The sequence below is a fragment of the Sinohyriopsis cumingii genome, chromosome 8, assembly GCF_028554795.1.
Source record: "Sinohyriopsis cumingii isolate HCF-2022 chromosome 8, ASM2855479v2, whole genome shotgun sequence".
NCBI lineage: Eukaryota > Metazoa > Mollusca > Bivalvia > Unionida > Unionidae > Sinohyriopsis > Sinohyriopsis cumingii.
This window is the reverse complement of record NC_142968.1, coordinates 31,865,511-31,893,499: the sequence shown is the minus strand read 5'-3', so window position 1 is coordinate 31,893,499 and position 27,989 is coordinate 31,865,511. Positions and strand designations below refer to the sequence as shown.

The following is a 27,989-nucleotide window of genomic DNA, read 5'->3' as shown; positions in this document are numbered from 1 at the left end:
TCTGAAATGTGGCAGTTTATAGTGATGTTAGCACTTGGGCATCATGCCGCAGACATGTAGCATGATGTCCCACCCAGTCACATTATCCTGACACCAGGCCCACCAGTCCTAACACTAACCTCTTAATGCTGAGCGCCAAGCGAGGCAGCTGTTAGTACCAATTTTGTTAGTCTTTGGTATGGCTCGGCCGGGGATCGAACCCACGACCTCCCGCATCCGAGGCGGACGCTGTAACCACTAGGCCATCGGAGGGGTGCCCACTACAATTTAATCAGAGCATTATTAATTATGACTTTTAATAGAACATTGTGAATTATTTGGGATTTAGTTAACACTACCGAAAGTGATTTTTAAATTTTCATTGTGTTCTTGGGAAAAATATTATTTGTTGAATGCTATAAAGTTTGTTGTTCAGGCTTTTTTCTATGACGTAATACATAGCGTTTTAGGTAGCCATTTTACCTGAACGTATCTGCATGTTTTATTTTCTGCCTAAAGCGTATTCCATCTCCAAATTACTAATTTCGCGTCTTGTACGCTCTGACAGTCAAATTCTTACAATATTATATTATATTGACAATTTTATTTAAAAAATATTGGAATAAAGGACTTAGTAAAAGATCGTCCAGCGTTTGTTTAAAATTTTTAGAAACCATGTCTTGCTTCAGCGTGCGATGTATCGGTACGGTGAGACAATATAGCCCTTTAGGCCCCTTCGCGCCTGCGAAAGTTCATTCTTTACTTATCATCATAAAGAAGTTTGCACCGAATATAAGTAAGTTTCACGAATATAAAGGTTTCCGTTGTACAACATCATATAAGGATACTAACACAACAAAGAAAAGATAAATTTGTACATAATATAACGAGAAAAGTACATCATATTAAGAAGTCTGCACATAATATAAGGAACAAAGTATATAATGTAAAGATGTGTCAACATCATATGACGAAACCATATATGTCTGCACATTATATAATGACAAAAACGCCGCATATGAAGACGTCCGCACATCATATGTGGAAAATAGCGCAGTTTCAAGATGTTACACATTATATGGATAACATGACATATATAAAAGTTTAGTACATCACATTTTCTTAAGACAGCTCTCTCTCTCTCTCTTTTCATATATATATATATATATATATATATATATATATATATATATATATATATATATGAGCGAGAGAGAGAGAGAGAGAGAGAGAGAGAGAGAGAGAGAGAGAGAGAGAGAGAGAGAGAATGGCCCCGAGTCCAAGGAATATTAGAGTCACAATATCTGTGTTTAAGGAAACAACTAATTTGTTCTCAGCTGACACAAATAAGTGTAAATTTGCCAAATCACAACTTCTCGAGGCGGAAACTACCCCCAAATGGTGGAGGATGGCGGTAAAAAAAATAATTCTGAGAAAAGAACTAGGAACTCGCACTCTTTATGGGGAATGGACTTACATGTGTGCGTTTGACCCATGGGGTCGTGCTCCTATGAAACAATTGGGGATTGGGTCGTAGATGATACAAACCTGGGTAGACCTTCGTGTGATGCGGATTCAATGAGACTGTATTTTATCAAATCAGCAATAATTTTATACCTAAACATAGAACTGACTAAATTCCGTGATTCGATTGGTCCTGCGAGGCGTGTGGTGGTCATCTATTGCTCACTTCAGACTGGTAAGACTTACTGGTCAGCGTAAGGGATGTTATCGTGGCTTATTTCCGATTCTAGAACCGGCAGAGACCTGCCTTGTATTTCATTGCTTGAATCAGAAGAATATCGTCCTCATCGTGATTTTCATCAAGGCAAATATGTAGATAGATAAGCTATACAGTTTCAACATCGATAGGTCCAGTATCACGATCAGTTTTGATATACTTTCACGCCTCATCGATGTGTGGGTGGTAACAATCTACACAGGTCTGATAATAGCGTCGGCATTTGATACATGTCATATTCGTAATCGTCACCAACACTTAGTTTTGACCCAGCGCACTCCGCCATTTTAAATCATTCGATGGGTTCAATTCGACATTGTGGTTTCAAAATATTCCACAGTTTTGCTGTCCCTCGCTTGTTGCAACGACGGTTTATAACGAAACGATGATGTCAGAAATACTCGATACGCGAACTTATAAGTGTGGGCACATGTCAGCCAGTGTTGATCTCTAGATCAGATTCGTCCATTAACGCGGGCTGTTGTCATGATGGTCTCAGGAGTTACAAATCTCCGCGTGAGGGATCATTTTGGTTAAAATATATTCATTACCATAAGGACCATAAAGTGTTTGTTGTCAAGAGACACTGCGTGTTCATTTTGCTTATATCTTGTACATGGTAATCGGGAATAAACAAAGCACAGTGACGTCAATGAAGTAAATGATTCCTTGGCATCAGCCTTTTCGCTCGTAGTGTCTGAGCAACATTTGCTCGACAATCGAGTTTCACTCTCGATTGGGTCGTTGGCGCTAAAAAGGAAATCACAGTCAAATATTTTCTTGTTGTAACAATTTTCTTGTGTTCTGATGCAGATGCACCCGAATGAACAATCATAGTCATGTATTTTCAGCAAGTATCCAAGTGAACGTGGCAATGTCAAACAGGTACACATATTAATCTGACAACGCATGGTTATAGGTGTAATATATTTTCAACGGGTCATCTTTGCTTTCCACGGTGCATGGTCGGCCTGGTTTTTTCTCTGTCCATATGGAATTCACAATTCTGACAAGATTTATCTTTTCTTTCAAAGCGAGCAGAAATATAATCAACCACATATCCGGTACATATCATTGTGCTTATCAGTCTGTGGCAAGAAAACATCTTGGAATTATTCTCTTTGATCGAGACCGATCAAATCTATTGCAGCAGATGTTGGCAATCTGTATAGAACTACCAATATGTGTGCATCGGACACTAACCGTTACAGGTTTCCCAGCATAAGAAGTTGCGACATGCTCATGCCATATCTTAAATCGATGAGGTGCTTGTTTGGTGGCTTCGACAGATCTCATTCCCTATTAAAAAGACTTGTTATCGATGTCTTTCCAGATTTTCCATGGACATGTCTCTGCGTGGCAATATCTGACCTTGAAACCGATACCATGACTCTGCGTGGTAATACCTGAACCTGACACCGATCAGTTTAAAGGACTTTGCAGATTCGTCGATGGAATTGCACCATCGCGCTTCTATTGAGCATCACATGTATTACACAGTCATGAATAGTCGACATGGACAGTTGAGTTTGAATTGAAAGGAAAGATGACGACCTCGGATTGAGATACAGAAAGAGTGCAGAATAAGCCATTGGACATTCCCCAACATGTTATGTTAGATGACCGGATAAAAGTACATTGAATATATTGAATAGAAGTATGAAGAAGCCAAGGTGTATTTTGTTCATTTTATAACAACACTGACCTCTGGATTTACTTCCAAGGCATGGTTAAGCCGACAACGTTATACTCGCTCTAATATCCTCACGATGGTGATTTGTAGCATGTGGTTGTTTTTTGTTGTATCATAGTGTGACTTCCTTGCGGATATTCCTGAAGTAATCCCGGTCATCATTGCAGTTTTTCGCGCGGTGGTTATATTTCCCAGGACAAATACCACTCCAGTTGCCACAAACCGCAGCAGGGTTTCTGAAATAATAATTCCAATTATTATTAGAAATGCAGCCGCAGTTTAGATAACGACGCTAAGCAAGCAGGCTTTGAGTTTCTCGAGAATACCCTTGAGGTAGTCATTTAACTTTTCAAACTGTGATAGTCCAGGAGATGGTACTGGTAATGACAGGCTATGCGATGGACTTAGTTTTATCTAAAGATGGCATCTACAGCGCATTAGATGATTGCAATTTGAGCTCCAGGTACACCTGCTTCTGTGATAAGTTGATTTGCGGAAATCACTCCGAGTATCATAATTCCGTTAGATCTTACCGCTAATCAAGATGCGCTGACCCAATGAAGCGTCTTTTTCTTCCGCAACTTCCATGAGCACGGAATTGTTTTCCTCGACAAGTATCTTATTAAACGATTTTAGTGCAATGGAGATGACCCTTATGATGTCCGCTGAGTTTATATTCGCTGATCGATCATGCCTTTGACGGGCAATATGGTCGTGAGTATTTTCATCCCTCATCGCAATCAGTCTATCCAGTTTTCGTTCTGCATTTCTTCGCTGGATTCTTTATTATGTAATATAATAGTCGTGCGTGTGTTTTTCTGTCGTGCATGCCTCTTATCTTACGTTCAGTACGTTTTTTTTTCTGTATTCCGTCAATGTTAATTCCATCATAGGTTGAATTTCATCATATGCGATTGATGCTCTTGAGACTGTGTCTACGCTGATTTCTCGTTAACGATTTATGTTCTACAGCCATATTGTTTTTTATCGTAGCCGATGTCAAATATCTCCAAAGACTGACTTAGTGCCTTTCCATTTTTGTTGTCTTTGATCAAGGACAAATCCAAGCGTATATCCCTATCCGTTAGTTATATGTGTTCTTTCAAGGTAATATTATCCTGTTAAAACAAATTTCTCGTTCCTTCTTTTACACTAAATCGCTCAAGTTGGTGCTCAGTCATTTCGGTCATCCGCACGTGATCATTAGTTTTGAATTCATCGATGATATATTTGACTGCTTTTGTATTGTCCGCATAAGTGATCTGTATACCTTGCACGCTCCCGTAGTACATCAGAAGGCAGCAGATGTTTTCATATGCAATAGCACTTGTAATAATCTGCTACGTGTTTGTGCTTCTAGGAACGGGTCATTGACAATAATTGTGCCTGGTTCTATAGTTGAATCTGTGAAAGACGGGGTCATTTTGGGCTGATGTCACGGGCATATTCTGCATTTAAATTTGATCTTCAGCTTCACTGTCTTCGCGGGGTAGTTGTTTCGACTTCAGGAATGAGTGGGTAAGTTTTAGCTATTTCTCTCATTTATTCAGTATAACACTCTACTTATGTGTCTCAGAGGTAATACTATGTTATCCCAATATGGAACGTTACTAGACGACCGAATCAAAATCTCACCACTGGACGAAAACGAGTGTGTCTATCTCCAATACCTCCTCGACGATACACTAGAATGAGCTTCTGACTGTCCGATTTATTTACCATGACTTAATTATGCAGGGATAGATCAAGTTGGCATTCAAAATCACCATTGATGCCACAGCGACCACGGGTGGACAAGCCTCAGCTGAATATCGATGTATGATAAATTACAATGGCCGCGAGATTATGCAGAAACACGCAGTGAACTTTGAAGGCGATCTCATTTTATCGATTGACCTGTGGATGGCCCCGATTGAACAAATGCAGTTTATCAAGGGATGGCTAACGGGACGAATGACGGAATTAATCACTCCCGTATGTCTGCCGCGACCAAGGGCGCTGAAACCGATACGGCTAAGAAAAATGCCACATGTCCTCATTGGTCACATGCCGCCTGAAATGAATGACCGACTTTCTCTCAGAGATTGACTTTAATACAAGCGGCCTATCACTTCTGTTCACGAACAACAATGTCAAATATACCTTCAATGATATCAATCAAAAATTCTAGGCAGTTAATTCTCCCGAGGTTACGTCAGTGATATCAGACATGTTAGAATCGACTCACAGTCATTACATCCATATAATTTTTGGAAGAATTCAAAGAAACAAATCAGGAACCAAACGGCTGCTTTTCGAAGACATTACCGCCATGGCCAACCTTTCGTTAAGTAGGGACATTTTACAATACGAAGATAAAAACGTCATCTCGATCGTGGATGGAGTTTCTAATGAGGCGTATTCTGCAGGTCAGACCATATAGATTCAGTTTGACGAAGTCAATATGTGCATATATCCCATAAGATGAAACAAATTCAGATGTCTTCGATGTAGATCGGGGATATCCGTTTTAACAAGTACGCGCTCTTGCTCGACTTAAGAACCACAAAAGATAATTTACTTCATGGATCTGCAAAATATATGCATATGCGAGATTTGCTCAGACATACAATGCTGTTTCTAAGGATTGTCAAGAATAGACATAATTCTTAGTTAAGTATCATTGTAAAAAGGCAGATACATTCAACAAATAACTAGGTGAAACTAACATCCTCATTGAGGAACAACGAATTATGCCCGTAAATACATGTCTGCGACGGACCACTCGCCGGTTATGCTTCCAATTGATCATCCATTTTAGTAAACAAGTTTATTACTTTCATGTGCATCTTGTCGCGACCGTACTCGATTTGGTACCCAACTTGAATTTTATCTGTCAGTATTTTATACTTAACCGGTTTTACAAAATCATCACTAACTTTTTGGATGAACGTAAGTATGTGACAGATACGTACAACCGTGACGAAATTGAATATCTCGTATCAGGGAAATCATGAAAATACACTGAAAATAATCTCACCTGGTCACACAAATTGACAGAAAATAAAACGTTCTAGCCAGCAAGCGCATATACCGCCAAAGGTGCCACAACCACTATATCATGTTGGCACACATTACCCCCATGTTATTCAAAGATATTATCGCGCTTGGCCGCCTTTGATAATGAAGACAAACTCGCCAGTAATTTGGTGCCGATCCGGTAGTAAATGCTGCGCTGGGAAATATATTTGATGTTCTTGTAGCTAGATGTAGGTCCTTCTTGGCGCAGCTATGTACGGCTAAGAGTAGCTGCATAGCAAAGGCAATAAAACCGATGAACCGAGGAAGACAAATGAAACATTTTGAAAAAAGTCATCATCATCCCTGCAGTCATATTGCCATGGCCACATTGGGTATAATCATCGCCATGTTTACCTGTCATCGCCACATTTATGCTCAAAGACTCTCCCATTCAACATGCACAAACGATAATTCCAGTTAAGCCTACATTAGCTTTGAAATAAACAATGACATATACAAAGCTAATTTAAAAATAATTTACCAGACACTTATTGTTGGAGGGTATTTTGTGACATACGCGAATCTGCCCATAAGCTTCAGTAAAATGTCTGTGAAACCTGAAACAATGGTCTGCATGGATTTCATGAATGTTCTTGCTCTTATGGGTGCGGCCGCGATAATCAAATTATATTTCAGAGACACGATAACGAAAAATCTTCTTGAGCGGGAACCAACGCCATTATTGGCAATTACGCACCTGAAACAATGATAAACGCAGCATATCGATAAAGATAAAGCCGAGACAGACATAAGAGAGATAATGAGACATACCACTTAAGCACAGGCGTGCATGTTAACAATGTTACACGTGTGTAAAAGCAGCTGCTGAATACATCCAATATGAGCTGTGATGCACGGATATACTCCCTTGCGGTACTTAGCGAGCTTCAGGAACTAACAGATGTTCTTCATCAAGCCTCTGATGAATAAGCGCGCGATCAAAACATCCGAAATTAGGGCTGAAGTGCGCCCGCTTACAAAATGAATCAATAATTATAACCCATTCATCACAGATGCTCACTATGATGATACTGCAATATAAACCGTGCTCTTCATTGCAGGAGAGCATTTTGAAAATTTGAAAGTACACACTCATACATACCATTTAATCGCATGCGTTTTAGCTAGCAATGCTGCAAAAAGTCCACAACCCTTATCGATACCGTCAAGGTAGATTTCAGCAAAGGAAAAACTCTATTATAGCCAATCAAAGAAATGTTTTATTCAAGATGAGACCACAACGTTACTTAAAATAATATCAAAATCAATACTTGCCGGGGTATAAATCGTCGTCCAGAAATAATGTTTTGATCTTTTCATGCAAATCACGATGTTTTCATTTTCATCAAAATGTTTTGAACTGTATAAAAGTCACCTTTAGGACTGTCTACAGATCACAGTACGAAATGACATTTCGCATGGTACCGTCGATGTTTCACATCAAGTTATGAGTAGACGATGTTTATTTATTCATTTAAGGTACATTTTATTTGTGGCATTAACACATATATTCCTCTGTTTGAAAAAGTGTAGAGCATTTAGTTCATAATTGAAATCTAGCGTAAGAATACTATATAGTCTTGTATAAATATATGACACATAATCTTTTAAATGACTCCATGTCTCTTTTGGTAAAGGCGTTTGATACTAACGTGACAATCGTGGGTTTGATTAATCTTTGAAGCTCATTGTTTTCTTATCGCTTTTTATCTTACCTTTTATTTTATTCTACATAACAAGTATAACATTTCCAGATTGTAACGGTATACGGATTTCATATCATACATTACATAAACACGCTGATGACTTTCGCACTGTATCGTTATGTCTTCACATCAATATATGAAAGCAGACGATGATTATTTATTCATTTCAAGCGTATTTTACTTGTATCATTAGCAAATATATCTCAATTATTTGAAAAAGTTCTAACATTTGGTTCATAATTTAAATCGTACGAAATAAGGCCGGGTTTGATTGATTCTATATTCTGATAGTCCTCAATGAATATGATATAGCAGTATGGAACTACAGGTTTTGCACCACTGGCCCACTTTGCAATCTTTCCACCCGTCCTCGTCTCTACATTCCATGACAATTTAGCTCGTACGTGAGCGTTGTCTGTTGTTAACTTTTAATTTTGATCGTACGCGCGCAAGCATAAACTTGATTCAGTCATGGATGGTAGAGTCTCCTCCGGAGGGAAATGGTCGAAAAGAGTGCCAATAGGGACAAACACATGCCATTCATACAACTGTATTAGTCTGCAGTAATTGTGGAAATGACAAAAGATACTTCAGAGGGATGTACTCAGCTAGGCAAGCCTATGGTAGCTATCAACATACGTACTGTATTTGACTTTTCTGTCTGTAATTCCGCGCTGTCTTTAATTTGTGCTCGTAACTTTCTATGATTTTCGATTTTGGCCACTACAGTCTCAAACTCGGACTAATCAATTATTTTATGCTTGATTGGCGTCAAGTGCAATTTAATGATCGTATTGAGACTGCTTTGTGTGGTCGCATGTAATTTGGAGCAGGTGCGCATTTGTGAATGCAGAGAAATTGAAACTAAGTTACTAGCACCACAAAACAGACAACGATTACTATCGATACGGCCCCGACAATAATATCGAATGGTGCACCTATAATGGTTGATATTGTCATGATATTAGTCACAGTTGGTGCCGTAGGAAGCTGGCAAATAGCATCAAAGGCCAAAAAAAGCGTTATATTTCACAACCAGCGCATTTCTATTGTTCATTGCAATTGGCAGCTGTTGTTGAACTTTGATTTGTACTTTTACATCGGTAAGACTGAGGGTCCGTCATAATTCTTATTTGTAATATATTTTAATAATTTAATGTTACTGAAGTGTTTTTGTGTTTGCCTCGTTAAGTTTAGCAATTCCCGTAAATTTTGCTAGAGAAAATTTTATATGACCTCATAATTATTTTTGATTACGTGGTTTACTTTCTTAAGCTGATTTTAAGTAAGACAGTCAGCCGCTGAAAGGGTGAACATACCACCTTTTAGACAAGTCCGTTCGCGAAGAAAGCTTCCTACGAAAATGAAAAATACAAGGACAATAAAGCCAAACCGAAGCCTCTAACCAAAATCCGAGAGTTTATCTAATTGGGTTAGCTCATTTTATTACTTTATCTGTCTCATTCGTGTTTTTCAAAATTTGTATGTGTGTTCGTTTACCTTTCAGACACTAACTGTTGGTCGCACCCTCTCTGCTCATGTAGTATGTGAGAAATTAAATAATTATTATATCAATAATGGAATCTTACACAGCTAGTAGGGGCCCCGAGTGGTCGAGTGGTCTAAAGCACTCTGCGTTACGGATCACTGCCATCTCACCTCTGTCTGCGTGGGTTCGAGTCTAGGATTTGGCTAATGTGGGTATGTGAGAAAGCTTGCCAGTCGCTTCTCGTGGGTCGGTGGTTCTTCCCGGGGTTTTCCCTGGTTCTTCATCCACCATTAATACTGACCGCCATGCATAACCTATCGTGTGCTGAAAAATGGCGTTAAACCCCACAACAACAACAACACAGCTAGATTAGCTCGAGAGCGAATAGAGGCAACTAAAAAATATCTCCCCGTCTGTGCTACTGTCAAACAAAAATTACAAGCGCGTCAGGAGTCTTTGGTAGACTTTGCAGAAGGTTCAGAACAATTATTTAAACTAATTGTCGAAACAACATAGAAAATTGTTACAAAGACTAAGGCAACACAAGAACCTCTTGAGACATTGCTTGTTGATATTGCTGGCAGTCGTCTAGCAGTTCAGTCACCACCCCAGCATCATCCTCAACCACGACCTGAAGTTCAGCCACAATCTCTGCCAGAATTAAAACTAACATCATGGAAAAAGTTACGCTTGAAGGTATCGCCGATATCAAAGACCCAAACAAAATAGTTGACATTGCCGCATATAGATATCGTGATAGAGATAAGTATGTAAAACCTGAATATGTTAAACTCTAAAAGCTGTCGATTGGATTAGGGACGTATATTTCATAGCTTATGGTATTTCGCAAATCAGATCTGAGACAGATATTTTTAATTTTGGCCTCTTTAACCAGAAATTATATGAGCATATTGAGCAAGTAAAGCTAGGAAGGAGACAAAAAGAAGAAGAAATAAAGAAGCATCTTGAAACAGCAAGAGCAGAAAAGAAAGCTTCAAAAATAGGTAAGAAAAAGGAGACAAAATAATAAGTGAGGAAGAAGTTGAAGCAATGGAAGATACGATGAGAGTTATGGGTGAAAGAAGAGAAATATCGTCCAGCCCCAGTATCACTGGAAGTGGCATTGCTACTCAAGGAAGTGGTCTTCTTACCCCATGTTCCAGTAACGTCATTGCCGATGATGAACGGTTATAAATTCTGATTGGCGGAAAACCAGCCGGTAATAATTTTCCAGAAATTATTAATGAAGCAGCTGATATTTGTCAACGATTATTTACAGGCGGTATCATGGATATTGATGTTTATCGGTCCTTCATTGATGAAATCGTTGATGATTACTACAGTGATTGAAGTATGCAATTATATACAATGACTAAAATAAGGTGATCATACATAATGTTCAACGTGGACCGATCATTGTCAGGGTGATAAACATTCACGAATTCCAACCTATAAGGCGGTGATGGATTCGGTGATGTTAATCAGGGTGTTTTTAGAAGGATAGCCCCAAAAGTAATACCGATTGCAAAACAATTATCAATGACAGCTATTGACGTTGTTCGTTTTAAAGGTATTGGAGCTGTTGGTTCTCAGCAATCAAAGACAGACTAGCACGGTCAATAAGACAAAACCACAGCCAGTAAAATTACCCAGCACTGAAGTTATGCCTGCAGATGTTAGTAAATTAAACTACAAATCAAAATCTAGCAGAGTTGGCTCGTGAAGCAGAAAAGATATAGTTGGTAGTCTGAAATCAGGAATTGGTCTTCGTGTTAGACGAAACCAATTATAATAAAGATGTTCAAATGTATATCTGAAGCTGTATTCGACATGGATGCGCCAATTCTTAAGGATGAATCGCTGCGTTATTATCAGTATTATTCTTATGAAGCACGACAGACAAATCAGCGTGGTCGAATTGAGCTGTAAGTTCAGGATACAAGCAAATATTTCTTACTCGCTGTAGCGTTTATTGAAGGAGAAGAAGAACTTGTAACGGACGTTGCTGCTAATACACCATATGGAGCTAATGGTCTAGCAATATATCCCGATGATTACACAAGAAAAATAGGTCCGTTAAAAATACACTTCTGGCTTTCATGACAGCAGACAATATATTGAGATACAAGTATCATAAAATACTACGGTTATCCGCAACCAGCATGAATATCCAGAACTGACGCAAATTTTTAATGTTAAGGGAGTCAATACAAATTTCAACGTAGGATTCACAACACGTAAATGAATATTAAAAGATGATAATATAAGATTTTCATGTTCAATTCCACTATCTCTCATTTTCAGATTTTGCAGAAATGTTACAAAAGTAATCTTTTGAACCATATATACAGTTGTACTTGTAAGAAAGGGCGATGATAATGATGCAATTTGGCGGCCTGCTGATGTTCCTGATGCCGGTAAAGTAATACTAACAAAACCTTCCTTGTGGATGACGGTTATGACTCCCTCGATTGTTGAAGAACAAACAAAATACTCTCTTTTATGGTTTAAGGTGGTAAATCAACATCATCGTGGTTAACAGTGACCACATATAGTGCTCAAAGTGATGTTAATGATTTATTTAAATGGCATATAGCATCACAACAAGGTGTTTCTGCACCACGGTATATATTCATCGCATTTCAAGATACTGAACGAATAAACGACCAAATATAAAATATAAGGATATTTAACAAACTTGGAGTCAGTGAAGTTTCATTAAGAATAAATGGACATCAAAAACCAATTGATGACATATTATTGAATTTTGATCAAAATCATGTAGCACTTCCATATCATCGTTTGATTACATTCATGGGAAGTAAACAAAATATAGATACTGGTTGGCAATTATCACGACCAGAGTTTACAACGTATTATCCGATCTATTATTCTTCACTGAAACATTTAAATTTACTTAGACAAGCTGTCATTGATATACATTTTTGAGCTCCAGTAAATATAGATGATCTTGTTGCTAATTACAGAACAATCGCTGTTATACTTACAGACAAAACAATGTTACTTGAAGGTGTTTATGGACGAATTAGAGTCATTGATGCCCCAGTAGAAAACATGTAATGAAATCGCTCATGATATTATAATATCATATCATCATGTTTGTGTCAGTCTGACCCCTGGTCAGATTAAAAGACTACAATCAAAGTCAACCAACTCTCTCGGAATCAGCCAATGTGGGTATGTGAGAAAGTTTGCCAGTAGGTTCTCGTGGTTCGGTGGTTCTTTCCAGGGTTTTCCCGGGTTCTTCCTCCACCATTAATACTGGCCGCCATATATAGCCTATCGTGTGCTGAAATATGGCGTTAAACCCTTAAATGACAACAAAGTAAAATTTCTGTTTTATTTCAATGTAAAAATTAAGCTTACAGTCTCTGAGATATGCAAGATGTCTTAAAGTGAGTCTGTGTGTGTATTTTACAAATATTTTACCAGTTTGAGTTATATCACTACGATGTCTGCAGCGTAGCACTTTATAGTGATGTCTAGCACTGGGACGTCATGCCGCAGACATGTGGCATCATGTCCCACCCTGTCAGATTATCCTAACACCAGGCTGAACAGTCCTATCATTAACCCCTTAATGCTAAGCACCACGTGAGGCTGCTGCTAGTACCATTTTTATAAGTCTTTGGTATGACTCGGCTGGGGATATAACCCGGGACCTCCCGCATCCGAGGACACCGGAGCGGTCATCTTAAAGTATAATAAATCCAGGTGAATTCAATTTCCAAATGTATTCAGAAATTACGGATATATAATGGCACCAGTTTTAGTAATTTTATATTCAGCAAACGATGTCAATATATTATATTCACAACAGCTAAGTTGTTATTAGTATCGTAACACATATGTTTGACTCTCACATTACTTGATCTTTACCCGTCAATGCCCATAAGCAGACATGTAATCTATCCGATCTTACACCAGATTCAACCGGTTCCGTTACAAAGAAAAGATCAGTATCTTAATTGTCTGCCACTCATAATTATACATGCTTTACTAAAGCCAATTAAATATTAAACAAAGTCCCTTTGATTTAAATACACGCTTCATAGTCAGACACAATGATTAATGGTTATGTAAAATAAAGACAGTATCATCTACTAGGAATCCAAATACTCTGCATTCAAAGACGTGTTATTTTGAACAATGACCTCTCAGCTCTGGGGTCAAGCACATCTTGGAATACCAGTAAACAGTAAAAAATGTGGCCATGGCCATTACTTTTGTCCAAATACGAATACATGAATGACTGAGTGAAGCCTTTCATTTATCGCTGTCACCTGAATAAGTTTCCGACTTGGACTGTGAACACGCAAAGAATGTTTGGCCTGCATTAGAGTGCAAATTCTTCGATAACTGTCACGTTCTGTATTTTTACACTCATGTGATGCTGCTTGCTGACGTTTTTGAGACATTTCGTGGCAGTGCCGTGCTATGCAGTCTCGATGCAGTGCATTACTCCTCGTCAGCAGGTATGTGCTGGGATACATTGTTGTCCAAGACCAAAAGTCGAGCTGGAATTGTTGGATCACTGACATTGATCAGGATATGTTTACCGAATTATTCATTCGTGGAGGATTATCCATAGTCAGTTACATGCTCGTGCCAGGAACCCACATGTGAACGGGTGTGACCCTGCTTACCCCAACAGTTACATCTTGAATTAAATGCCAATACTTTTTGCGAATTGGTCATACTGCGGAAACTTCTGGTTGGTGGATTTCAGTAGATCAATCTTGCGCATATTGTTCTAGCTTACCATGGATACTTCTTTGAAGTTGAACTGGAACATCCAAATATTTTACACGAGGCACACAGCAATTTTCTGCTGACCTCCGAAGCGCTGTCAGTGACTGGTACGCGGTTGTCCCCGTATCATTATTATATCATTGATGAGTCCATACGCAAATACACCGAATGATCCTAACTGGCACACAGTCGAAGGACCAAATAAAATTATGTACTGCATGAGAAAAATCTGCAATTGTACTTGTGCCTGAGTATGGGTATTACCAAAATCCATCAAGGGTTTGGATTTCGTCAGCAAGCTTTGATGGTTCTGTATGTTCAGATAAATACAGAGCTTCAGACTGAGGTCACTAATGATTTTGGAAATGACATTTTGAAGCTCATGGTCAATGGCCTGTTTAACAAACCATGAGGAATCTGCGCAAACGACTTCGAGCCGATCAGGTGAGAGTTTTTATACACAACAAAGATCTACTTGAAAATGCCGTCAGAACAATATTGACACTTTACCCAGATGAATTCGTAATCGATAAAGTCAAGGCAGAACAATTTAGTGTTAATATAATTATTGATGAATACGGCGACGAAAAATGTTTGTTAACGGAGGAACAGTTAAATGGGATGCAGCGAGAACATATTATTACTATTACGTGTGATAGAGATAATATTTTGAATTATTCACAGTATTGCATTGATCAGTTTAAAAAGTATTATCTAATTTCATGAAATTGATGGTATATTACCTCAAATAAATCAGATTATCAAGCAAAGTCTTCAAATTTATCGATGAATGGTACTCGAAATTATAAAAATCTCAACATAAAAAATAAAAATTTACATAATAATAATCGTCGACAAAGTCAGAAAAGATAACAAATAATTATATTATAACAGAAGTTATTTTTCACTGATTCTCGTCCAGATTTCATGTAAATGATGCCAACAATAATACTGATAGGACTACTTTTATATTTTAATGGAGGTAAATGTTACTAAAATAACTAAAATCCTACTGAAAAACAGAAAATTACATAATAAATGTTATTATTAGAATATATATTATATTCAGAATAAATATTATAATGAGAATAAATATTATTATCTTCACTGGTTTCATAATTTTATGGGATAAATAGTACTAAACTAAAACAATCATTAAGATTGTATAGTTCGTTTGGGTAAAATTATACACATAATTGTAAAAGTCAGTCAGATTTTATAATTTGGTAGGGTAAATCTTGCTAACGATGATAAAAGAGTCAGATTTCCTAATTTGTTTGGATAAATGGTACTCTAACAATGAAAATCAGTCAGATTTTATAATTTGATAGGTAAATAAACTGAAATAATGAAAATCCTGCTGAAATAGAAAATTACATAATAATAATAATCAGGCAGAATAAAAAATATAAATCGGAATAAATATAATCTGAGAAAATACTATCAGAATAAAATAAATCTGAATCAGAATTAGTATTACACGTATTTATATTCACTTTCACTAGTGACGTCACTTTCACTTTCACTAACATTAATGACTTTGTCAATGTTTTTTCGTTTTCACGATCTGACATTATCTTTCTGAATTGTCTTACGCGTGTATTGATCATCTTTTTAGTTCATATTATTGAGATAATTCTGATCTAATTTTTTCAATCGCGCGTGAGAGAGAAACGAATTTTTCAACTTCTGTATCTTTTACTGTAGCCAAGGATTTTTAAATCAGCTTAATGAATCCATACTTTGCCCGTAGTGTATATCTATGCTCGAATTTCTTTGTTGTAATGATTCAAAATTACGAATATTTTTTTCAGAATTGAGTTTTATCAGATATTTTTATACCGTCATGTTTTAATTTTGTAATGCATTAATACTTTCATAATTCATTATAATAATACATATATATTTAAATTGTATTCCTCAACCAAGACGATATACAATTGTGTAGCATATCGCAAACACAACCCCATAATTACTGAATTAAATGTTTTACTTACGTGTTCACTCCAACAAATACACTTCCAGACTGACTGAGAGAAAAAGTCTGGTTGCCTTTTTATAAATCTTGCGAGATAGTATTCAGCGCTTTTATCACCTTGTCATTATTATCGGCATTATTTTTTATCATAACATCTTTTCTGCTCTCTGTGTGTTTTACCACCATATTGCACACAGAACTGTGTTTATAATCTAACCCCAGCACCACACTTCAAACACGATTTTGGTCCTAGACTTCCGCGACGCACGCTTTGTAGGTGAAGTCCGCAGAATTCATTTGCACAGGCTTTGTTACAAGGAGTTGTATAATCTATATTTCGTCATTTACACTTATTCTTTGTTTGACTCATTATATGTGTATAATTATATTTCAATTTAAATATATATTTGTCTAAATTATAATATGGAGGATTTTGAGAGATTATCTGCAATCGAGCTTTCTAAAGCTAGATTCGATCTTGACAGAAGAACCCATGACTTGCCGAGGCGAGCTCTGATTGATCGGACGGAAACTCTGGTTAAAAGTATTCATGGCGCCAAGAAAGAATTTCGCGACGATGGTGCAACTCATGTGTCGTCAACGTTCAAAATCATGCACTACACCAATGGTGTTATCGATGATACAATGAATGACCAACGAGCTGCGACGATTATCAATTATCTATACGATCAAAGAAATCTTCCTAGAGTAAAATCTATTCCGGAAGTAGGCGATACTTGGATTTTTCGTGACAAACGTGATCCTGTCCTTAATTACACTGGAAAAACTGCTATTCTGAATAAAAATTCCAAACCAGGAATTGACTGGTATTGACAAACTGTTTTATGAGTGAGCGTATCCTGTAACTCAGTTATTTTAGCAATATATTCAATAGATGACAGACTCTGCATTCATTATCTAAACCCGATTAATTTTTAGAAAAAAAAATGTGTAGCTCAACGACAAATGGAACATTTTACAAACACGGTATGAGGAAATGATTTAACAGATCTAAGACTGGAACAAAGTGGGCAAAAACTGTTAAAGTCACAGGAGCGTCTGTCAAAGACGTCGCTGAACTGGGAAAGAAACTATAATTTCCAAAAATTTTAAGAAACCCATAACCGGAGATTCTTTGTACGAAACAAAATGTAAATCAAAAGGAGCTTCGGGTGAAAGTTATGATCACAATGAGCATGCGTGAATTAATGCAGTAACAATATTTCTGCGAAATCGAAGTGTTAAATTGTCTGACGATGATATTAGCATGTTCGAGATTATCAGAGATATATGTAGAAGCGATCCTATATCCGTATGATCAATTTGTACGGCCTAGTGGAGATATTTATCGCACATAATATCTCCACGAAAGAATGAAAGATTTTGCGTTGAAAAATAACCAGGACTATGTTGATGTTGTTGTTCTTGGGTTTAACGCCATTTTCCAGCACACGATAGGCTATACGTGGCGGTCAGTATAAATGGTGGAGGAAGAACCAAGGGGAACCCCGGAAAGAGCCAGAGACCCACGAGAAGCTACTGACAAGCTTTCTCACGCACCCACATTAGCCGAATCCGAGACTCGAACCCACGCAGGCACAGGTGAGATGGCAGTGATCCGTAACGGAGAGCGCTTTAGACCACTCGGTCACTCTTGGACCCTCAGGACGATGTTGAACAATTGCTGAGTAGTTGTTTTACCGTTCCGTCAGTTTCCGCTCGTTTTGCTCAGACGAAACATGGCACCAAAACCAATGGAATTTCTTGAAGATATACAACGCAGTTGTGTAGAACATGAACAGGGTGGAATGTGGAATAATATATACGATCAAGAGAATATTATTTCAGTTAATATGGCAGCGTGTTATCCCTGAAGTTTTCTTGGAATGGGTGAATGTTTTAAGACATCCAACACACGAAATGACCAGATTTGCAATAAATGGACCTCTACCAGATTTTAACTTAAGTGGATTTCCTTGTGTTGAGCCATTTGAATTTGTTAATTTGTTAAAGGTCTTCATACAATTTGTTATGTCTGGTTTGGTAAACACTTTTTTAAAACGAAAATGGTACCAATCGTAAAAATACTGCCATTTCATGAAAGAAATTTCCAAATCTACCTGTGCCATTGTATTATCGCCCAGCATGCTCTCAACGGCAAAGGAATGATGTTGAAATTCCAGGATCGTCAGAGAAACAAAATTTTGTGTTAAATGACATTATTTTAGTTCCTGTCAGTGTTGTTGAGAGATCGTTAACGCCTGACGGAGTCAAAGACAAAACTCCATAGACTCTAGAATGCGCAATGAAAATTCATTCATCTCAAAGATAATTTCTGATACAGTTAGTTTGATTGTTGATGATCACATTGAATTGTCAATCATAGATTATCGAGCAGTGTCTCGATTCAGACTTTACGGAAAATAATAATCAAACTACTGGTGACAACAACGAAGTTGATGTCGAAGATGTAGTAAGAAAAATTTGGTTAGTTATAAACAATGTGACAAAAATAAGCGTGACTTTGATCTCGACGCTGAATTTATCATGACATTAAAGCAACAACATCCTGATCATTGTGTAAGCTGTAATACAGTAATGTTATGGCAATATTCGAAGAATAATCCAAGAAAATATACGGTATATAGAATCAATAGTAGTCTTGGTCACACGCGCGAAAATGAGATGCTGACCTGTTTTGAGTGTAATCGACATCGAGGCGCCAGTTCACAAAAGTGAAGACGGTAATAATTGTATGTCTTCGGGATTTACTTGTAACTGTTTACGTAAAAATCCACGCTGAGGAGCAGTAGAATCTAATTTGTAGATTGCAGGTCTATCCGTAGATCTTACCCCGCTGGAAATATTACACACACCAATTAGGACCAGTCGCTCTTTTTTTACCACCTTCTAGTTCAACAGGTTCATATAAATGTCTTGCGGTCATATTACCTAGTGCTGGTTGTTTTGAAAGGTCATGTCGTTGTATTGGTATATGTTTTTTGTGATTGTGTTGTTAGGTTTCATATAAATTGCACGAGTAATTTCATTATTTAACGCAGCTGTCACACTTGGTAGTCTTACAACCCATTCACGAGATCTCTTATCTTTTCAAACTTTATTGATGGGTATTCCGTTTGCATATTAATATCCAATAACCGCTCAACAAATGTGCGATAAAATCGTTCAACTATTGTCTGATCGAGATGAATTGCAGTATGTCTTCCTCTGATTTTGACGTTATGTTTTTTCATCAGAGATGATACTGCACCAATACATTCTCTGTCAGGATCAATATGCAGCAATTGTAGCCATCGTAGACCACCACGTCAATAAATTTGCTTAAAGGCCAATGCAGCGTCAGCAGAAGTCTTAGTTGACACTGGATTTGCTTCTTAATATCTACCTGCTACGTCAACGAAAGTTAACGCGTATATATATATATATGTATGTATCTATGTTTGTATGTATGTATGTATGTATGTATGTATGTATGTATGTATGTATATATGTATGTATGTATATATATAAATAAATAAATAAATACATAAATAAATAAATAAATAAATATATAATTGACGTCTACGAATTTTAATAGTATCGTGTGGTAAAAAACAAAATATCTGCTTGATGAACTTCTTTAGGAGCGCTGATGCTGATATCAAAATGTGCGTACTGAATTTTTTAGGTGGTGGTAGATAAATATGCCATTTAGTCTGTCGTGCTAACCAATTTGCAGCAACAGAACTCGTGACATTTGTTGCATCTGCGAGTTTATTAATCGCTGCTCTACCCCTTCGATACCCTATTTCGATATAATAAATAGATTCCATTATAATAATATTCGGTTGATTAATTACCGGCTCCTAATAATAGTTTACATTTCATCGCAGATTTTACCAACCAATTAGCTAATGATTGTCTTATAGATTTATTGTTTTATGGATTTTAAGGAGTGAATCAACTTCACATATGCAATATGTCGTTGCTGTAAATCATTATTTTTATATGCTACATCGTGAACCTGACATGCTTGATCAATCGGATTTAATGGTTACTCTCTTGGTCTAGTATGGTTTCGTTCATCAAGTCGGATATTAAGTCGGGTCCCAGGACCACAATAATTATATCCAGAAAGATGCATTTCTAATGGACACTTAGCCCATGGATTTCCTGGTAATTATCATAATGAAGCAGCGATATCACCACCACCACTAATTTTGTTACTGGCGGGGATTTTAACTGATTGAGATCCATGGCTGGGTATGAGTAATACTGAAATTATCGCTTGCTTCGATCCAGTATCACAGACGCTCCCGTGTCAGATGTTGTATCAAATACCTCTCTGGAATCAGCCATTGCAATAAAGTTTAGTTCCCACTGACACATTTTGTTTTGTTTAGCACTGCGTGACAGCGTACCGTCCACATCTACTCCCCATTGTCAGGTTTGCAATCATGAAATCTAAAAGTATTTTTTTTAGCGGCATCACTAATGACTTTTCTAACTGCGTGCGGCATTGATTCTGTCGGTGGGAGTGCAACTCGGATTTTTATTGATGGTGGTTGTGTTATTAAGCGTCGTATTCGATCTCGAAACGTTTGAGCTGCCTATGAGCCCAATTATTGTATTCGAACCAAAGCGGCACTTTTAACACTATCCACAACTCGCATTGAAACTTGCTTAGCAATGGGTGTAGCGCGCGTATATAAATATGTTGATTGCTTTCGGTGATCTCGCAAAAATCCACAAACGACATCAAAGACCCAGTACAGTATTATGTCATCTACACAGGCTTACCACGCACGGCCTTCAATGTTGTTATTAGTCAATGTCAGCTAAATCTATAACGTACAGTCGTATCGTCGATGTCTCTCCGCGCAAATCCACAACACCCGCCTCGATTAAGAAGGTAAAAACGAATATATGTCAACCAATTATTATGGTATGGAATACTACGGGTGCTGCGGGATTAATCGATATCAAATCACCTGGTTCTGCGGTTGGTGAAAACCCAGTCAGATTATAGCTCTGTAGAACTTCTCCAGTAGTTTCAGACCTGTTTTCATAGATAACACTAATGGCGTCACAGGTTATATTGACTTGCGATGTTGATATTAACTCACAATGTCATGTTCGATGTGATATCCCACATGCATAAATCGTTTATCATCTGGAATGTGGCCAGGCCAACCTAAAACCAATCTTATAGATTACAGTGCAATATCAACCGCATACGTTCGAGATTCAGTGGTAATGAAACAAATACGTTTGGGTTCATCTGCACGAAAAAACAAATTTAGAGTCATTGCCAGTCACCATCGAAATTATTGGTGAGCAATCGCTGACAAAGCGTTGTGGCTTCATTAACAACTTCGGGTGCATTGCCGGAACTGATCCCATGAGTATTTCCAATTGACCCGCAAGATCATCAGGGTCACACATTCCACGACGGCTTTCTGCTTTCTTTGCATGTAGCTGGTCCCATCTATCCATTTGCTCGTTTTACCAAGTACTGTATTCTTCCAGGAAGTTAAATATGTTTGTATGTTGTTGTAAATGTAAATCTAAATTGTGCAGTGTGTAGCGTCTGCAACATATTTTGGACATTTTTGCGGCCTATATCACATTTAGAATCACACATATATCTTGCCAAGCAGTTTTACGGCGTCGCTTTTCATATTGTTCTGTTATATCACTGCCTGACATATTTATGTGGTTGCGTGTTTGATTGTCGAATTGACGTATCCAAACCCATTCGATATTTAAGTCGAGTTCCAACATAATGGACAAGCGGCGGGTACTGGAACATGTGCTATATGTGGAGCAAATTACATTTATAACTAAACCTGCGAACGTTTTAAAATAGTCACATGTGGTGGTTATATCGCTGCTTCATTACGCTACCATGGACAACTTAGAGTAAATATGCAGGTGAAAGGCATATCCCTGGGTAAAATTACTATGAGCCTGGTGCACGAAAAGATCCACAACTCGATTCTCACAATCAAACAAAGCCCGTCGAAGGACCTATCAACCGCGTTGAGGCTGCGTGTTACCGACATGACCTTGCTTACAGAGCATCTTATGATATCCGTGGACGTCACAGTGCCGATGTCTATATAATCCATGTCTTGAATGTAATAAACCCATCACCGGGAGAACGAATCACACGATGAGTCATCAAAGGCGGTATGAGAGCCAAGAGTTCACTCGGTGGCACTCACTAAAAGTAAACATTATTCCAGTATAAACGTCGGACCCATGATGCTAGATATGTATCCAACATATACTACATTCCGCGTGCATACTAGAAACCAAAGTGGAGCAGTTAGCCAGTTCAGCCAAGGTCACTCATGGGAATGCTCGAACAAGGATGGCCAAATATGCACTGTGCCAATTTCATTATCAGTATCAAGAACGATTTCTGGGGTTTGGTTTGAGGTCCAAATAAAAATGAGGGCGATCAGCAAATTTGCTTTTTATTCCACACCATCTTGTCTATGATAATCAAGGCCAATCAAACACCATTGTCGATGTGTTCAGCGGATCCGCTGACATGAAAAGATTATGCCAGTGTCGCAGATGCATTTGAGCGCAATCAAGTAAACGACCCACTCACATGGCCATGATTGTTACAATTGAATCCTGCAAATATTTATTGGATCTGAGGTTGTAATGCCGGCCAAAATGTGTCGGACATGTCAGTGTACGTCGTGACAAAATCTATTCTGGAACGATTTAATAGCACTTTTGCAGAATGCTTTTTGGAGTCATCAGTACGCAAAGAAATTGTTGATGAGGCCAGAACGGTCTCTGTATTGGGCAACCCCACGTCGATTCATCATAACAGCCTTGACCACTGAGGTCACACCCACGACTGGATTGAAACCAGCCAATGCGATTCGACAAAAGGCCGTTACGGTTACTCCAAAAATAATTTCGTAGCCAGCACCATCATAACCAATCGGAATCAAGTTCGTTGAGCATTTGTATGCACCTGTAGAAGTGGAAGGTGCGTAACAACGTCGTTCAACTGACACAGTATTGTTCGTGGATGTGTTTACTATATCGGAACGATTTGATACTCCAAAACAACCAGACCGTTACCAACATCTCCCAGCTGTGCATTTGTGCTAGACGAAATGCAATTCATTCAAGCAAATACAGAACGTCCACCAGGATTTATTTTGACACGTTAGCAAGTATCAGTTGTAAGTTGGCTAGCAATAAGGAGATGATGAAAAGTGTTAAATACATCAGGAGTATCCATCATTTGTTAGTCAGTGGGAACAAAGTCACCGTAGTTCATCGGCTTCCATTCATGTGTTGGTTATTGGATTGGATCATATTTGTGGTGTATCCAAATTCGCGAAGGTCTCGAAGACATTCTAAGTATAGTTCGTGTTTGAGATTATTCTGTACAATGACCTTGGGAACAACTTTGCTTTTTTATCTTTTTGCTAGAGCTCTACATTTCAACCCCAATCGGGTACATTTATTTCGGAGTCCCTCATATTATTTGATTGGTTTACCAGATCAGTCGTCTTTATATTTGCCAATCACCATTTTATTGGTGTCACTAAACAACGGATGTTCTTTTGGATAATCGCTGATGTCAAACTCATTTTCCAAACCTGGTTGTGCTACATCCTTGGACACATTATCGGTTGTGACATGCACCAGCAGACAATCAATGTCGGTGTACAGCATCTTGACTCGATTCGGAGAAAGCGGTTTGAGCCTGTCATAGTAAAGTTTCGTACATGGACAGATTAGACAATTCCAGTACAGACGTAACAATAAAACTTATTTTTGTCAGATTGAGGTTTGATTTTATTACTGTGAACGGCAACACGTCCATCATCAAAATAAGCCCTCGATGTCTGTCTTGCTCGTAATTATCATTGACAAGATCAGCTCGAATTCTTTTGCGCAGATTCCTCATGGTTTTTTAAACAAGGCATTGACCATGAGCTTCAGAAAGTCATTTCCACACTCATTGGTGACCTTAGTGCGTCGGTCTGTATTTATCGGAACAAAAGGAGCCATCCAAGTTTGCTGACGAAATCCAAACACTTGTTGGATATGTGTTATACGCATATTCAAGCACAAGTACAACTGCATATATTTCTCATGCAGTACATACTTTTATTTGGTCATTAGACTCTCTGACAGTTAGGTGCATTCGGTGTATTAGCGTATGGACTCACCAATGATATAATACTGATACTGGCACAACTACATACCAGTCACTGTCAGCGCTTCGGAGGCCATCATATAATTGCTGTGTGTAAAATATTGTTGATGTTCCAGTTCAACTCAAAGAAGTATCCATGGTAACCTAGAACCATATACGCAGGATTGATCTACTGAAATCCACCAACCAGAAGTTTCCGCAGTATGGCCAATTCGTAAAAATTATCTGTATTTAATTCAAGATGTAACTGTTGAGGTAAGCGGAGTTATATCCGTTTACGTGTGGGTTCTTGGCACGAGCCTGTCACTGACTATGGATAATCCTCCACGAATGAATATTTCGGATAACAGATGCTGATCAATGTCAGTGATCCAGCAATTCCAGCTCGTCTTTTGGTCTTCAAACAACAATGTATTCCAGCACATGCCTGTTGACGAGGAGTAATGCACGGCATCGCGACTGCATAGCACTGCCACGAAGTGTCTTAAAAACTTCAGGAAGCAACAACATTTGAGTGTAAAAATACAGAACGTGAGAGTCATCGAGGAATTTGCACGCGAATGCAGGCCGAACATTCTTTGCTTGTTCATAGTCGTTGGCGGAAACACATTCAGCTGACAGCGATGAATGAAAGGCTTCACTCAGTCATTCATATATTCGTACGGATAAATATATGTTCTCTCTGTCAGGTCTGTATTGGTTGGACATAGCAGGACTAATTTTAAAGTTCTCCTCCATCAGATTATTCACTAACTTGACCAAGGACGATTTCGTAAACTTTAATGAATCAATGAATTGCAACGAACAAAGCCGAAACGTCATGTATATCTTCATGTTGATGGACATCAGGTTTATTGGTCAGCCTGTTGCCTTGACTACTGTTTGCATTATCAAGTGGCCATCGTACTGAGTCAGGTTATGAAATATCACAGGGATTTTGGTCTAGTTGAAATAAATGCACAACTACAGATTGCATGAGTTGCGTGCATCACCTCTGTATTCTATTCGCAAACTGAGAAAAATCTCATAGGCACATAAAGCCAAACAAACCAGTGCAATCCCCATTGGGACATTCACCCATGAAACATTCCCTATAAGGAGCTTAATTTCAATATTGTTTTGTACATCATATATCAAGTGCGAAAACTGGCTACTGCCATATCCCTCCTTATCGTTTATATGAATAATACCCACAGTGCATCGATGACTACATATTCAGTTTTATGTCTAAAGAATATGCCATATTTCGAGAACGCCTCAATGGAGAAAGGATACAAATATTGTATGTTATGGAAAGTCTTCAGAAACACTGATATGCTGTCCAGCTAGTTTCCGAGCGACATGATATTCTTTGCCAGTTTCATCTAATTTTACTTCTCTCTCCTCCTCCTCCTTTACTGTTTCGTGCATTTTTGGGTATTTATCGATACTGTTTCAAAATCGTTATCTTTATCATTGAAACGAGAATAATTAATAATTACAAGTCACGCACTCCGTAAGCCTGTTACAGCAATAACAGTAACAAGAAAACAAACAGGAACACACCCTAGTACTGATAATGAATGTTTGATGCAAGAAAAGTTCCGAAGGGATACTGATACCAAAAATGTATAGTTTGATTTGTATGCCAGTGATTCCATTCAAAGGAGGTAAATTGAAATTAATAATTATTTAAAGTTACAAAATCATCATCATGCAATTTATTTATACACATATCCATAGACAGATAGATTCTTGAAGCAGAGTAAAGTAAATATTTGTGTTGTTGAAGAAAGCTTTGAATAATAAGAAATCTATAATCCAATATATAGCTGACAAGATTTGTGCACATATATCATTTATTGCTATGATACATAGCGCATCTTGATATTCCTAATTTGCAAAAAATAATTAAAAACAGTGCACTGTTTGTGTAGTCGTTTAGTCATAACATTCATATATAGTATTATGGGATGAGTAGCTCATCCTTAAACATTAAATAGGATAGATAACCTTTCTACGATAAGAAAAGATTCTGACATAAATAATTGAAAATATGAAATAAGGAGCTGGTGACATAATACATTTATTACTATTTCTCTTATGATTTGTATTGATTTCATTCGGAAAACCATGAGTGTGAGAATCCAGGGGGAAAGGTACTGCAAAGTAGCGCCGTTAACATGTGGAATGGAGGAACAAAAAGTTCAAAATTACTGAGCTTGTATTATCTGTGCAATGCATACATTCACTATGTGTAGATAGAAAAACAAAAAGTGAGAAAATCTCTTCACCAAAGATCAGGATTTAGCCGAATATGCAAAATATGCTTCTTCTTGTTCATATAATTGAAGTTGGATCGAAGGAATGAGAGCTATATGTATTCTTGAATTGGCAGTATTTGCGTAATACTATTGTGGTTGTAATTAAGAATCACTGATTATCCCATTCATCGAAAGGAAACAAGTCTTGCTTGATGTATCGAAATTAATGTTATTGTTTACCGTATGTTTTATATAATATTTCGAATATCAATGGTTTCTCTTTAACACGTGTGAAATTTGATAATATAAATGTATAGTTTTAAATGAGATATTGTATGTGCTCGAATGCTTACATGTCTGGTGATGCGTACTCTGTCAAAATATAAGTTACATACTTGATTATCTCATTTAAATGATAATGCAACTAGATTAAAAAAGACAATAATATTGTGTCAAAATATCGATCACACATTCATAGCTTATTTAATAACTTTAAGTTTACTTAAGTAAATTTTATTTGTTAATACTCATTCTGTTATGGCAATGGCTAGGTCCATGGATATCCTTGCAACTTACAATATTTTCTTACATTATAGATACAAAGATGCATGACTCGCTACATTATGGCTTGATATTACTGATAGCTTTACTTTCCGGACCGTCTTCAGGTAGGTAATGTAACTATATGTACTTCTTGATATTTATTTTTTAAAAACAAATGGTTATGATCTATTATTGAATAGGAGAGACGGCAATGATATAGTATTCATTCGTTATGTCTATGAAATACTGTCTAATGCTTTGAAATTAGATAATATATTTAATGGACGTTTGCAATCATAATATTCACCCGCCACCCAAATTTCCTGAGGACTTTCAGACTACTTGCATATCTTCCCATTTCCAAGATTTATGTCTTGAGCATATCTTTCCACTCTTGGACATATTTCTTCTTTACTCTGGTATGGAAAATTGTATAGGCCCGAGCCTATATCACACGATCCGTATATTTTAAGCCTTTAGTTTCATCGATGGTGTCTGTATGGATTACTGGCTGGGCCGGTATACCGTCAATATCTTTGCCTTGGTAGTTTAGTACAACGAGTTTAAATATTATGGCTATTGTA

General features: G+C 37.6%; 1 protein-coding gene across 1 annotated transcript in view; it reads left to right on the top strand.

The window, feature by feature from the left end:
- Window positions 1-27,989, top strand: part of LOC149793239 (uncharacterized) — a 69,418-nt gene that overhangs the window by 22,122 nt on the left and 19,307 nt on the right. Inside the window, exon 2 of the mRNA XM_089968970.1 lies at window positions 27,459-27,530. Coding sequence (XP_089825096.1) covers window positions 27,459-27,530 — 72 coding nt within the window. The remainder of the gene's footprint in view (window positions 1-27,458; window positions 27,531-27,989) is intronic.